Source organism: Haematobia irritans, chromosome 1, assembly GCF_050003625.1.
Source record: "Haematobia irritans isolate KBUSLIRL chromosome 1, ASM5000362v1, whole genome shotgun sequence".
In the NCBI taxonomy this organism is placed as follows: Eukaryota; Metazoa; Arthropoda; class Insecta; order Diptera; family Muscidae; genus Haematobia; species Haematobia irritans.
This window is the reverse complement of record NC_134397.1, coordinates 142,391,155-142,405,165: the sequence shown is the minus strand read 5'-3', so window position 1 is coordinate 142,405,165 and position 14,011 is coordinate 142,391,155. Positions and strand designations below refer to the sequence as shown.

The window sequence follows — 14,011 nt, the reverse complement described above, 5'->3', positions numbered from 1 at the left end:
CACATTCAGGTTGCATCAAGATTTCTATTAATATGTGATCATAACTTTTGTGCCGACCCACGTATAACATTCTAATACATGCATCACTGTATCACTGTGCATGAATGGCAATAAACAATTCAGTTTTGTGAAATGATGTCGATGTTGACGTTTTAATTGACTTAGTTTTTGATGTTTCTCATATCTAATGCTTTTATTTTTCCCTATTATTTTTGTTTATCTTATAGATCGTCATCGAGACAGTGGGAGAGAGAGAGAAACTGAGAGCCGGCATTTGTTACATGTGCTTCAATAACAATAAACAAAAACTGTGAATCATCTCATAAGGGAAGTCGGACTGAAAAAATACACATCGTTTAAAAACAACAACACAAAGCGCCAACAATTAACTAGTGAAGCAGTGATCAGTGAGCAGAGACAGAGACGCGAACAGCGAGAAAAGCAGAACAAAAATTCTCCAAAAATATTTTTTTTCTTGCCATCGCTGAAGCTTAACGCCGCATGAAACGATCTTCGTTCATCACCATGGCAGTGATCTACAGGTAATTCAACTAAAAACAACAACTGAGACGCGGTAAAAAATTAAAAACAAAAAAGTGAACTCGTTTAAAAACCCCAATTAAAGATAACAATTGAGAATTTCATTGGGACCGGTTAAATTAAAACTTTACATTGTTCAGTGTTGACATTAAAAAAACTATAAAATTGAAACATTTTGGTTTTTTGAAAAAAGGTATAGCTGACAAGGAGAAATTGTACATGATTTGCTTAACAAAATATTTTTTTTATGTGAAAATTGATCGAATATTGAATTGAATTTCGTGGAATAAGCTTCATTATTATGCTTCTGATGATTTGAATGGTGCATATGTTTATAAAGTCCAGTGGAAGCAATCCCACTGGCAAAATGACGTTTTCACTTTTTTTTGGTGTGAATACTCTGGGAATAAATTCATCTATCGAACATACGTATCTGCGGGGCAACGTGTTTGGGGTTTTAATATTTTTCCACGAAAAGTACTATAATGCACACTTGGTGTTTACATGTCCATGTTTACCTTTAAAGATAAGACACCGTAATAAGATTTTTTGCCGAAACAATTCAATGGAGCCCTATTGTGTATGGCCTTAAAGAAGAAATACGCTAACAGATATAACATACAATCTAGAATCTTTGTTTGAGACAAAAATCTGTTTTAAATGGAGTTTAGTATGATTCATTTTTTTCTGGTACCTGGGAGCTGTTGACCATGAAAAACATTTTTAGAAAGCAGATTTATTTAGAATCTGGCATCAGTATATTTACACCCTTCACTAGTATAATAAAGGACTTCGCAAACGTGAACTATTTTGGATACTCGTATCAAAATCTAAAATTTAAAAATTGTGGTTTTATATATGTGTAATTCATCTACGTTATAAATAGCGCGTGAATACTAATATCAAGGGCCGAATTTTGGTCGGATTTAATAAAATATTAATGCCATAGGAAGTGAAATACATACATATATATGGGAGCTTTATTTAAATTTGATCCATATTCAATAGTGTTCGTCCCTATGTCAAAAGAACACTGTGTACCAAATTTCATCAAAATCGGTTAATAATTCCGATCGGATGGACGGACGGACGTCAAGAGCTAGGTCGACTCAATAGGTGATTCTGAGTCGATCGGTATATATTTTATGGGGTCATAAGTCAATATTTCTGGAAGGCCAATTTTTTGGCAGATCCAAGTTATTATATCTTGATAACTAGAGGGTATAATCGTTGGTGTAAGGACAAACACTTTGGGACCGGACCTTCTTGTATTTCAGTGCGATGATAGCCTATGTAGAGCTTTGTACGCAATTCATGGCGAAGGGTACATATGATTCGGCTTGGACGAACTTACGACTGTAAATACTTTTTTTATATTACAAATTTGGTCATAAACATCAGTTAAAATAATCAAAAGCGAGAATGCATATTCCTGTTGTTCTGTACAGATTGTTACCTTTTATGGGTGGATTTTAGACAATACATTGAGATTCAACTATATTTGTTGAACGACTAGTAACACAGATACAGTATGATTTAATATATTTTTTATTTGCATTATGAATCAAGGAGAACATTTATTTTATTTCCGGTTTTTAAATGTACATATATGAGCGATTATAAACTATGGTAGCTGTAAATTTTTTAAAAGAACCTTTTTCTGCTACAGAAAATTTTGTCAACATTGTATTGCTATAGAAAATATTGTCAAAATTTTATTTCTATAGAAAATTTTGCAAAATTTGTATTTCTATAGAAAATGTTGCCAAATTTCATTTCTAGAAAAAATTTTGTCAAGATTTTATTTCTATAGAGAATTTTGTCAAAATTTTATTGCTATAGAAAATATTGTCAAAATTTTTTTTGGCTATAGACAGTGTTGTCAAAATTTGATTGCTATAGAAAATTTTGTTAAAATTTTTTTGATATAGAAAATTTTCTTAAAATTTTATTTCTATAGGAAATCCCAGCAAAAACTAGGTAACCACATCTCATTACAATTTACATTACCAAGAGTAAAGCTGTCATTATACATTGCATGACATTGCGGTGAGTTATAATGACTAACTTGTAATGACAATAATAAATACTTTTCGGTAATTTTCGAATTGATATTCTAATAATGTAATGCATTTGGCTGTTAATGACTTAATAAACTAGAATAAATGACGGTACCATTAAGTATAATTATTCACATAATTGAGCATTAAAAAAACCTCAAAGAGAATATGTTATGTAACGGTAATTCTGAAGATTTTAAATTAATGACATTACCATACTATGTTTTAAATAAATACTTTATTATACCTCATTCACATTACACTTTCAAAATCGACTTCACTAGATTTCAACTGTCATTTGTCTTATAAAAAGGGATATATAAAATCCACTTTTAGTAGGTGTGAATTTAACTCCCTTAAACGACAACATTTCTTTCTATTTTAACTGTGAATTTAATTTGTCTGTAATCTTATTTAGATGATTTGTTACATTTTTGTTTATTTCTGCAACAATCGTTTTTATTCAAGTAATATTCATATTACAGCATTACTCGCCATATTTTGATCCATTGTAATCGGCTAGAGAAGTCAATATTTTTGAGATTTGGTTGCCTGAGACAATAAGTGGCTATTTTGCAAACTTTGGTATATCTACGAATAAGTGATTACATATTAGGTGATTATATGCTTTAAAAGCACTAATTATTTCATGGCCAAAGGTATGCCTGGGGAGAAGTACTTTCCTCCTAGGACATGCGTATGTAAATGTAATCAGGGGCGATGCCAATTAATAAGTAGTTATTCATTTTTAAACAGGCTTACCTACAAGATTACCGGGTAATGAGAGTTTTTGTTGTAGAAAATTTTGTCAAAATTTTATTTTTATAGAAAATTTTATTTCTATAGAAAATTCTGTAAAATTTTTATTTCTATAGAAAATGTTGGCAAAATTTTATTTTTATTGAAAATCTTGTCAAAATTGTCAATTTTTTTTTACAGAAAATCTTGTCAAAATTTTATTGATATAGAAAATTTTGTCAAAATTTTATAAGGGTGATACGGTCAAAATTTGAACACCCCTCATTTTGAAGGTGTGTGTGTGTAGAATGTTGCTCCTATTTTGATTTTGGAATTCACTCTTCAGTTGTCAAAATGCCGTCCAAGCAAGAAGAGCAGCGTATCAAAATTTTCCTCGCGCATCGCGAAAATCCGAGCTACTCGCACGCAAAGCTGGCAAAATCGCTAAAAGTTGCCAAATCAACCGTTACAAATGTAATTAAAGTGTTTGGGGTACGTTTGTCGACAGCCAGGAAGTCTGGATCGGGGGAAATCGAAAACCGGAAGCCGCTGAGACGACAAAGAGAGTTGCCGGTAGTTTCAAGCGAAACCCTAACCTCTCTCTCCGAGATGCCGCAAATAAGCTGGGTGTATCGTCTACAACCGTGCATCGAGCCAACAAACGAGCCGGACTATCGACTAACAAGAAGGTAGTGACTCCAAATCGCGATGATAAACAAAATATGACGGCCAAAGCGCGATCCCGGAAGCTGTACACGACGATGCTGACGAAGTTTGACTGCGTGGTAATGGACGACGAAACCTACGTCAAAGCCGACGACAAGCAGCTTCCGGGACAGGAGTTTTATACGGCAAAAGGAAGGGGAAAGGTAGCAGATATTTTCAAGCACATAAAACTGTCAAAGTTCGCAAAGAAATATCTGGTTTGGCAAGCCATCTGTACCTGTGGCTTGAAAAGCAGCATTTTCATAGCTTCCGGGACTGTCAACCAAGAAATTTACGTGAAAGAGTGTTTGAGTAAACGTCTGCTGCCTTCCCTGAAGAAACACGGTTGTTCCGTACTGTTTTGGCCGGATTTGGCATCTTGCCATTACGGTAAAAAGGCCATGGAGTGGTACGCCGCCAACAACGTGCAGGTGGTTCCCAAGGACAAGAACCCTCCCAACACGCCAGAGATCCGCCCAATTGAGAAATACTGGGCTATTGTCAAGCGGAACCTAAAGAAAACCAAAAAACTGCTAAGGACGAGCAGCAGTTCAAGGCAAACTGGCTTTCTGCGGCGAAGAAGGTGGACAAGGTGGCTGTACAAAATCTGATGCCAGGTGTCAAGCGTGAGGCCCGGCAATTCGGATTTGGAAAAGCGAAAGCCTAACTGAATATTTTTCCTGAATTTTATACTAATTGAACTTGAAAAAGAAATTTAATTTGATTTTTTAAATAAACGATTTCACCGATTTACACGCGTATTCCCTTGACCAAATTTTGACCGTATCACCCTTTAATTTTGACCGTATCACCTTTCTCCAAATTTTATTTCTATATTTTCTCAAAATTTTATTTCTATAGAAAATTTTCCATCTATGTGTCAGACCGGGGACTTATCAGCCAACCTGTTATAGAAGATTTTGTCAAAATTTTATTTCTGTAGAAAATGTTGTTAAAATTCCATAGAAATTTTATTTTTATAGAAATTTTATTTTTCTAGAAAATTTTGTCAAAATTTTATTGTTATAGAAAATTTTATTTTTATAGAAAATCTTGTCAAAATTTTATTGGTATAGAAAATTTTGTCAAAACTTTATTTCGACACAAAATTTTGTCAAAATTTTATTGCTATGGAAAATGTTGTCAAAATGTTATTTCTATAGAAAATTTTGTAAAATTTTTATTTCTATAGAAAATGTTGTCAAAATTGTATTGCTATAGAAAATTTTGTCAATTTTTTTTTACAAAAAATCTTGTAAAAATTTTATTGATATAGAAAATTTTGTCAACATTTTATATCTATAGAAAATTTTCTCAAAATTTTATTTTTATAGAAAATTTTCTCAAAATTTTATTTCTATAGAAAATTTAGTCAAAATTTTATTTCTATAGAAAATTTTGTCAATAGAAAAATTTTGCCAAAATTTTGTTGCTATAGACAATCTTGTCAAAATTTTATTGCTATAGAAATTATTGACAAAATTTTATTGCTATAGAAAATATTGACAAAATTTTATTGCTATAGAAAATATTGACAAAATTTTATTGCTATAGAAAATATTGACAAAATTTTATTGCTGTAGAAAAATTTCTCAAAATTTTAATTCTATAGAAAATGATCTCAATATGTTCAATATTTTATTGCTATAGACAATTTTGGCAACATTTTTTTGCTATAGACAATCTTGTGAAAATTTTATTGCTATAAAAAATATTGACAAAATTTTATTGCTATAGAAAAATTTTATTTCTATAAAAAATTTTCCAAAATTTTATTTCTATAGAAAATTTTCCAAAATTTTATTTCTATAGAAAATTTTATCAAAATATTATTTCTATCGAAAATTTTCTCAAAATTTTATTTCTGATGGAAATCAGGGTAAAATTCTGGCGCCATATATGTGCTTATCGGGCGAAAGATATGTATTGAACTATAAATAAATCTGTTCCACATGGCCTAATAAAAACTTAACCTGCCAATTGAAGTGAATAATCGTAATTATAATTTTAAAAAAAATGTTAGTCATGGCTTAAATTATTTTTTTATTTTCTATTTGAAGCTATTCAGTGGCTTGCCTTCGCACTAATCAGAAGTATTATTTCCAACCGAATACACTCATCTCGAAGCAATGCGAATGAACCTTAATACACTGCATTCTCTCAATGTGGTTTTCTTGTACAAAACCAAATGGAATTTTTTTTCAATGGGTAATGTAGGTGGTACCTAGATTGCGCTTCATGCGTTCAACAGCTAAATTTATTTTCATAATTACAGTATTTACCCATTAATAGCAACTTTGTGAAGGCTCACACACACACACACGTACATGCTCATGTATTCGTTGTATTTGCTATCCTAATGAGTATATTTGTTAATGTTTCTAATGATTTTCCTTACTTGTTAAACAAAATGTTTTGGCTTTTATGCTGTGAATGTTTATTTGTTGTAGTTTTTTCTTGTTGCTTTAGTTTTCTGCACCGGAAGGCAAAACTAAATTATTCCACTAGATTTGTGTTCACAGCTTTCAACATTCGCACCAAAACACAACTACACTAACAGAAACTGACGATATTGGGTCGATTTGTTGGAGGAAAAAAACATTTTCTCAATCGACAAAGAAGAAGAAGGAGCGTGTATGTATCAAGGCAAAGACAAACAAAATGTAACACATAAAGGGTGATTTTTTAAGAGACAGCCTTCATTAATGAAACTAAAGGGTGATACGGTCAAAATTTGGTCAATATAAACTTGACGTATTTCTTTCAATTTTGCATTTAAAAAACCTGAACACCTCTCATTTTGAAGGTGTGTGTGTGTAGAATGTTGCTCCTATTTTGATTTTGGAATTCACTCTGCAGTTGTCAAAATGCCGTCCAAGCAAGAAGAGCAGCGTATCAAAATTTTGCTCGCGCATCTCGAAAATCCGAGCAACTCGCAAGCAAAGCTGGCAAAATCGCTAAAAGTTGCCAAATCAACAGTTACAAATGTAATTAAAGTGTTTGGGGAACGTTTGTCGACAGCCAGGAAGTCTGGATCGGGGGGAAATCGAAAACCGGAAGCCGCTGAGACGACAAAGAGAGTTGCCGGTAGTTTCAAGCGAAACCCTAACCTCTCTCTCCGAGATGCCGCAAATAAGCTGGGTGTATCGTCTACAACCGTGCATCGAGCCAAAAAACAAGCCGGACTATCGACTTACAAATCGCGATGATAAACAAAATACGACGGCCAAAGCGCGATCCCGGAGGCTGTACACGACGATGCTGACGAAGTTTGACTGCGTGGTAATGGACGACGAAACCTACGTCAAAGCCGACTACAAGCAGCTTCCGGGACAAGAGTTTTATACGGCAAAAGGACTGTCAACCAAGAAATTTACGTGAAAGAGTGTTTGAATAAACGTCTGCTGCCTTTCCTGAAGAAACACGGTTGTTCCGTACTGTTTTGGCCGGATTTGGCATCTTGCCATTACGGTAAAAAGGCCATGGAGTGGTACGCCGCCAACAACGTGCAGGTGGTTCCCAAGGACAAGAACCCTCCCAACACGCCAGAGCTCCGCCCAATTGAGAAATACTGGGCTATTGTCAAGCGGAACCTAAAGAAGACCAAAAAAACTGCTAAGGACGAGCAGCAGTTCAAGGCAAACTGGCTTTCTGCGGCGAAGAAGCTGGACAAGGTGGCTGTACAAAATCTGATGGCAGGTGTCAAGCGTGAGGCCCGGCAACTCGGATTTGGAAAAGCGAAAGCCTAACTGAATATTTTTCCTGAATTTTATACTAATTGAACTTGAAAAAGAAGTTTAATTTGATTTGTCAAAACAACAATCAGCGTTCATGATCTGAAAACGTAATGGTTACGAATTTATATAAAAAATTTCCGACCGTGACTCGAACCTGGATTACTTGCACCATATGCGCTATATTTATATTTCAAGACTTTTCATGGCCAAAGAAAAAGGAAAGCCGTTCATAAAATCGTGAACGTCCGCGGACGAAACCGTGAACATTCCGTTTTGATTTTTCGTGAACATTTCCATTTCATTTTGTTACCGACCGTTCACGATTTTAGAACATAATTTTTTTTATTATGTTAGTGTATAGGCCCATGTTTTGGTATAGCCATTATATAAAGCCATCCACCGATTTGACTTCTTGAGCCTATAAATGCAAGTACTTTTATCCGATTTTTACGAAATTAGAAATGTAGGAGTATTTTAGGTCCATAAAACCCTGTGGTAAAGTTTGATTATAACCGTCAACATTTGGATATAGCTGTCATATAGACCGATCTCACGATTTTACTTCATGAAGACATGTTGACCGATTTGCTTGAAATTTGAAAACTATATTTAATTTAGATCCAAAAGAAACTCTGCCAAACAGTAGTTTATAGCGATAGTTTATAGCGATTGGGCACATAACGGACCATAAATATCATTAATGCTTTGATATATCCTCCATATAGGCAATGGATGTATAATTCGATGAATAGCCCATCTCTATATAAATTTACAGAATTTAGATCTCAAATCATATGAAAGGTGATATTTTCATTCGAGTTTCTTGAATACTTAGACAGGAATTTAAGACTCCCTAATTTTTCGATTCGACTTGAAATGTCCGCAAATTATTTTGGGCACATAACGGACCATAAATATCATTAATGTTTTGATATATCCTCCATATAGGCAATGGATGTATAATTCGATGAATAGCCCATTTCTATATAAATTCTATATAAAAAGTTTTCCCTATGGGGTAATCATTTACATACCTTCTCTGCGTGAGGGGTACGTCCAATCAAATTCACTTGAAAATCTTTATATGAAAGTTATGACCTGAAGTGTTCATAATAAAGTCCCAGCCCGTAGAAAAAGTCGTGATATTATATATGTCATGTACACATAAGACAATTTACTATGAGGAGAGATTTTGTATGCGTTCCATGTTGGTGCCTAATTAATATTCGGCGCGGCCGAACTTTTGCCACTATATACTGGTTATACCCTGCGCCACACTGTGGAATTGGGTATTATAAGTTTATGCAGATGTTTGCAACACCCAGAAAGAGATGAAATGGCCGCATGGTATCTTTGGCAATAATGCTCAAGGTCGGCCATATCCGACCGTCCGTCTGTCTGTGAACACATTTTTGTGATCAAAGTCTAGGTCGCAGTTTTAGTCCGATTGAATCAAATTTGGCACAGGTATCTGTTTTGGGTCAGAATAGAACCCTACTGATTTTGGAAGAAATCGGTTCAGATTTAGATATAGCTCCCATATATATCTTTTGCCCGATATGCACTTATATGATCCCAGAAGTAAGAGTTTTATACGTGAAATTTGGCACAGGGAGTAGTACTACCATCCTTACTATGGTTGGGCTCGGTTGAGATTTAGATATATGTAACTCCCGTATATATCTTTCGCCCGATTTACCACATAAAGGTGAGTACTATGTTCGGTTTTCGAGTTGAAAATCACTTTATTTTTGCGATTACTTTTCCTGAATTAATCAAAATTATAAATGAAAACAAACATATTCCCATAATGCCGAAATTTAGAGGAACAAGAAACTGCTCAACAATTGAGTTAATTTGTCTTCTTTATATTGAACTGTTTTAATAAAGTAACCGCGAAAATTTGAATTCGAAAAGCGAACATAGTACTTACCTTAAGCCAAATCCGATGTACGTGAAATTTATGCACAGCAAGTAGAACTAATATTCTTACTATACATACCAAATTTAGTAAAAATTGGTTCAGATTTAGATATAGCTCCCATATATATCTTTCGCGCGATTTAGACGAAGCCCACATATATATAATATTCCGATTTGGTTAAAAAATGACCAAAAAACTCACATTTTCTCTATAACATCGCCACTACTAAGTCGAAAACTTGTATAGCACTCAACGAATTTGAAGGATTTCACACGTCTTTAACAAAAATATTTAAGCCCAATTGTAAAAACTTTAAACAATTTCCACAAGTTTTAAATTCAATTGTGAGGGTATACAAGTATTGGTCATTCAGGTTAGGTTACGTTAGGTTAGGTTAGGTTATGTGGCAGCCCGATGTATCAGGCTCACTTAGACTATTCACTCCATTGTGATACCACATTGGTGAACTTCTCTCTTGGTCATTCACAGAAAAAGAGTCCACGAAAATTTTCTATACACTGTTAGAAAAATATGTTTTTCATATGTTTCGATATAAATAAAATGTGTTTCGGGCACAATTTTTAAACACCATATATTTAAGTGCAAACATGTAATGTTCTCAAACTAACACTAAATGTTTGGAACACATATGTTAATAGGTTAGAATATATTATGTTTGGGGCATGCATGTTTCATAAAAATTATATGTGTGAATGTAAACATATATACATTTACAAATTTCGAGTAAACATATATATGTTGTGATATTTTATTCAGAGAGCGACAGAGAGAGAGAGAGAGAGAGAGAGAGAGAGTATAGAGAAAGAAATAGAGATAAAAACCGGGAGGGTCGACGAAAGATATCAAATTAACACAGCGAGAGAATCAAAAGAGAGCAATTTCTGTGAAACCGCTTATATGTTGTTTCGGAAACTGCTTTATGATAAGGCCAAAAATTGTATATGCTTAAGTCTAAATATTATTTAATTTAAGCCTAATTATTATTTAATTTGTGTATATTATTTGCGTATATTTATACTCGACCCCACGTTCTTCCTTTGTTAGAGTTTTTGAATTCCTTCCAAAATTTCAAACTTTTATACCAAAACAAGTTTTTTATTACAAAATTGTTATTTTTGCAATAAAAAATAATATCTTAGCCAAAAGCTCAGTCCATTTCGTTTATATCAAGCACTGTTTCTGACTGTAAATCTTTAATAACCCACATTTCGAAGTTTCATTATAAAAATTTAATATAGTATAAATATAAATGTGTATATTAAAAAAAAATGGTGTTTGGTCGGAGCAGGGATTGAACCCACGACCCTTTGCATGTACGGCAGACATGCTAACCACTACTCCACGTTGCCAACACATGTATGTTTCTGTTAAATAATGTTATGTTTGCATGGGCTCGTGGGCGCTGCAAACTATGCTGTATAAATGTAACTTATAACGATAATTGTCTACTGGTGACTATAACAGCTACGTAGCTCAGTGGTAGTGTGTTGGCTTACAAACTGTATGGTCCTCGGTTCGATTCTCCGTCCAGGCGAAAGGTAAAATTTAAAAAAAATTATAAAATTGAATAATTTCTTCAACATTATTTGTATTACAGAAAAAGGTGCCAAGAACTAAAAAATTTCGTGGAAGTGAAAATTATGTTAGGGAATGAGCACAATCTTCTTTGGGGAAAATTCTTCCAAGCATATAATATTTTTGGGCTCAAAATGCTTCCAAACATATTATATGTTCACATAAAACAAACATATTAATGTTTCGGCAGTATCCAATAATATATGTGCTTCCTGCAAAATATGTTTGGACCATATGTTAGAGAGGCGATTTTTTTTGAGGGTGTAGCAATAAAATTTGGCAAAATTTTCTATAGAAATAAAATTTTGAAAAAAATTTCTATAGTAATAAAATTTTGACAAAATTTTCTATAGACATAAAATTTTGTGAGATTATTTTTGGGGATCGGCTATATATAACAATAGACCGATATGGACCAATTTTGGCATGGTTGTTAGCGGCCATATACTAGCGCAATGTACCAAATTTCACCACGTACCAAATTTCAACCGGTTCGAATGAATTTTGCTCCTCCAATAGCTCCGGAGGTCAAATCTGGGGATCTGTTTAAATGGTGGTTATATATAATTAAGACCGGTATGGACCGATTTTTGCATGGTTGTTAGAGACCATATACTAACAGCACGTACCAAATTTCAACCGGATCGGGTGAATTTTTCTCTTCCCAGGGGCTCCGGTGGTCAAATCTGGGAATCGGGTTATATGGGAGCTACATATAATTATGGACCGATATGGACCAATTCCTGCATGGTTGTCAGAGACCATATTCTAACACCACGTACCAAATTTCAACCGAATCGGATGAATTTTGCTCATCCATGAAGCTCAGGAGGTCAAATCTGGGGATCGGTTTATATGAGGGCTATATATAATTATTGACCGATTTCGACCACTTTTTGCATGGTCATTAGAGACCATATACTAACACCATGTACCAAATTTCAGCCGGATCGGATGAAATTTGCTTCTCTTAGAGGCTCCGCAAGCCGAATCGGGGGATCTGTTTATATGGGGGCGATATATAATTATGGACTGATGTGGACCAATTTATGCATAGTTTTTAGAGACCATATACTTACACCATGTATCAAATTTCAGCCGGATCGGATGAAATTTGCTTCTCTTAGAGGCTCCGCAAGCCAAATCTGGGGATCGGTTTATATAGGGGCTATATATGATTATGGACCGATGTGTACCAATTTTTGAATGTTTGTTAAAGACGATATACTAACACCATGTACCAAATTTCAGCCGGATCGGATGAAATTTGCTTCTCTTAGAGGCTTCGCAAGCCAAATCTGGGGATCGGTTTATATGGGGGCTATATATAATTATGGACCGATTTGGACCAATTTTTGCATGGTTGTGAGAGACCATATACTAACACCATGTACCAAATTTCAACCGGATCGGATGAATTTTGCTCCTCCAATATGGGGCTATACGTAAAAGTGGTCCGATATGGCCCATTTGCAATACCATCCGACCTACATCAATAACAACTACTTGTGCCAAGTTTCAAATCTATAGCTTGTTTCGTTCGGAAGTTAGCGTGATTTCAACAGACGGACATGCTTAGATCCACTCAGAATTGTACCACGACCCAGAATATATATACTTTATGGGGTCTTAGAGCAATATTTCGATGTGTTATAAACGGAATGACAAAGTTAATATACCCCCCCATCCTATGGTGGAGGGTATAAAAATATTAAATTAAAAATGTAAATGATTCAAAAATTTTTTTTTAAATGGATCAATTTATTTTTTAATTGACTTACAATTAATTTTTTTATTGATACCATCATTTCTATGATTGAAGACATTTCAATTAAAAAATTAATTGGATCAATTAATTTCGTGATTGAATCAGAAAAAAAAATTTTGTGTGTTAACATCATATTTGTTTTTATGATTATTGGTGCTATGGTGCGTATGACAAATATTTGATTAAATATTATTCATACTTTATCAGGATACTTACATGAAATGACCATCACCTATGAATACTTTATACTGTATTAGGATTGCCGGGGAAACGTTAATGACTCTTACCAAATGTAGAGTGTTCTAAGAAAAATCCTTTTCATTGGATACACTAATTAACTGCAATAATGCTGCGCACAAACAATTACAATTTACTCAAGGTGTTCCATTACTTTATGAGCGATATGGGAATCCCCAACCATTAACATATGGGCACTTTCTTGTGTGGGTGGGGAAAAAAGCTTTTGCTATTAATGCACGCAACACGCGTTCTTATCTAAAATTTGATGCTTCACATCATTTCCAATATCAATGGATGTTTTGTTTTTGTTTTGCCCATTCGTAGAATTTTGCCCTCATGCAGGGCATTCAGTTACACACACACACACATAGATGTTTGTCTATGAACAAAAATTTGTATAGTGATTAAATAAATATACGCAGATAAATATCAAAGTTTGTAGATATGCGTGTTTTTCTAATTAGAAACAAAAATAATCGAAATATTTCCTAGAAAATTGCTAAAGTATAGAAGGTGTCAGTATAAATCTTTGCCATATTATGTGGACGTCACGAGCCTTAATGTTTTGCTAATTAGATCAAACAATAGTCTTCCATTGTACATATGTGTGTATTTGTATGAAACATAAATTAAATTTAACGATGTTTTAAATACAAAAATTGAATCACACAAAAAAAAAATATCAATTAATTTTATTGTCAAT

The 14,011-nt window shown here is 33.8% G+C and overlaps 1 protein-coding gene across 2 annotated transcripts in view; it reads left to right on the top strand.

The window, feature by feature from the left end:
- Nucleotides 1-14,011, top strand: part of Gel (Gelsolin) — a 176,572-nt gene that overhangs the window by 64,895 nt on the left and 97,666 nt on the right. Inside the window, exon 2 of one of the 2 annotated variants that reach the window (XM_075291812.1) lies at nucleotides 228-542. In XM_075291812.1, coding sequence (XP_075147927.1) covers nucleotides 502-542 — 41 coding nt within the window. In that variant the 5' untranslated portion in view covers nucleotides 228-501. The other variant, XM_075291813.1, reaches the window with a different exon arrangement.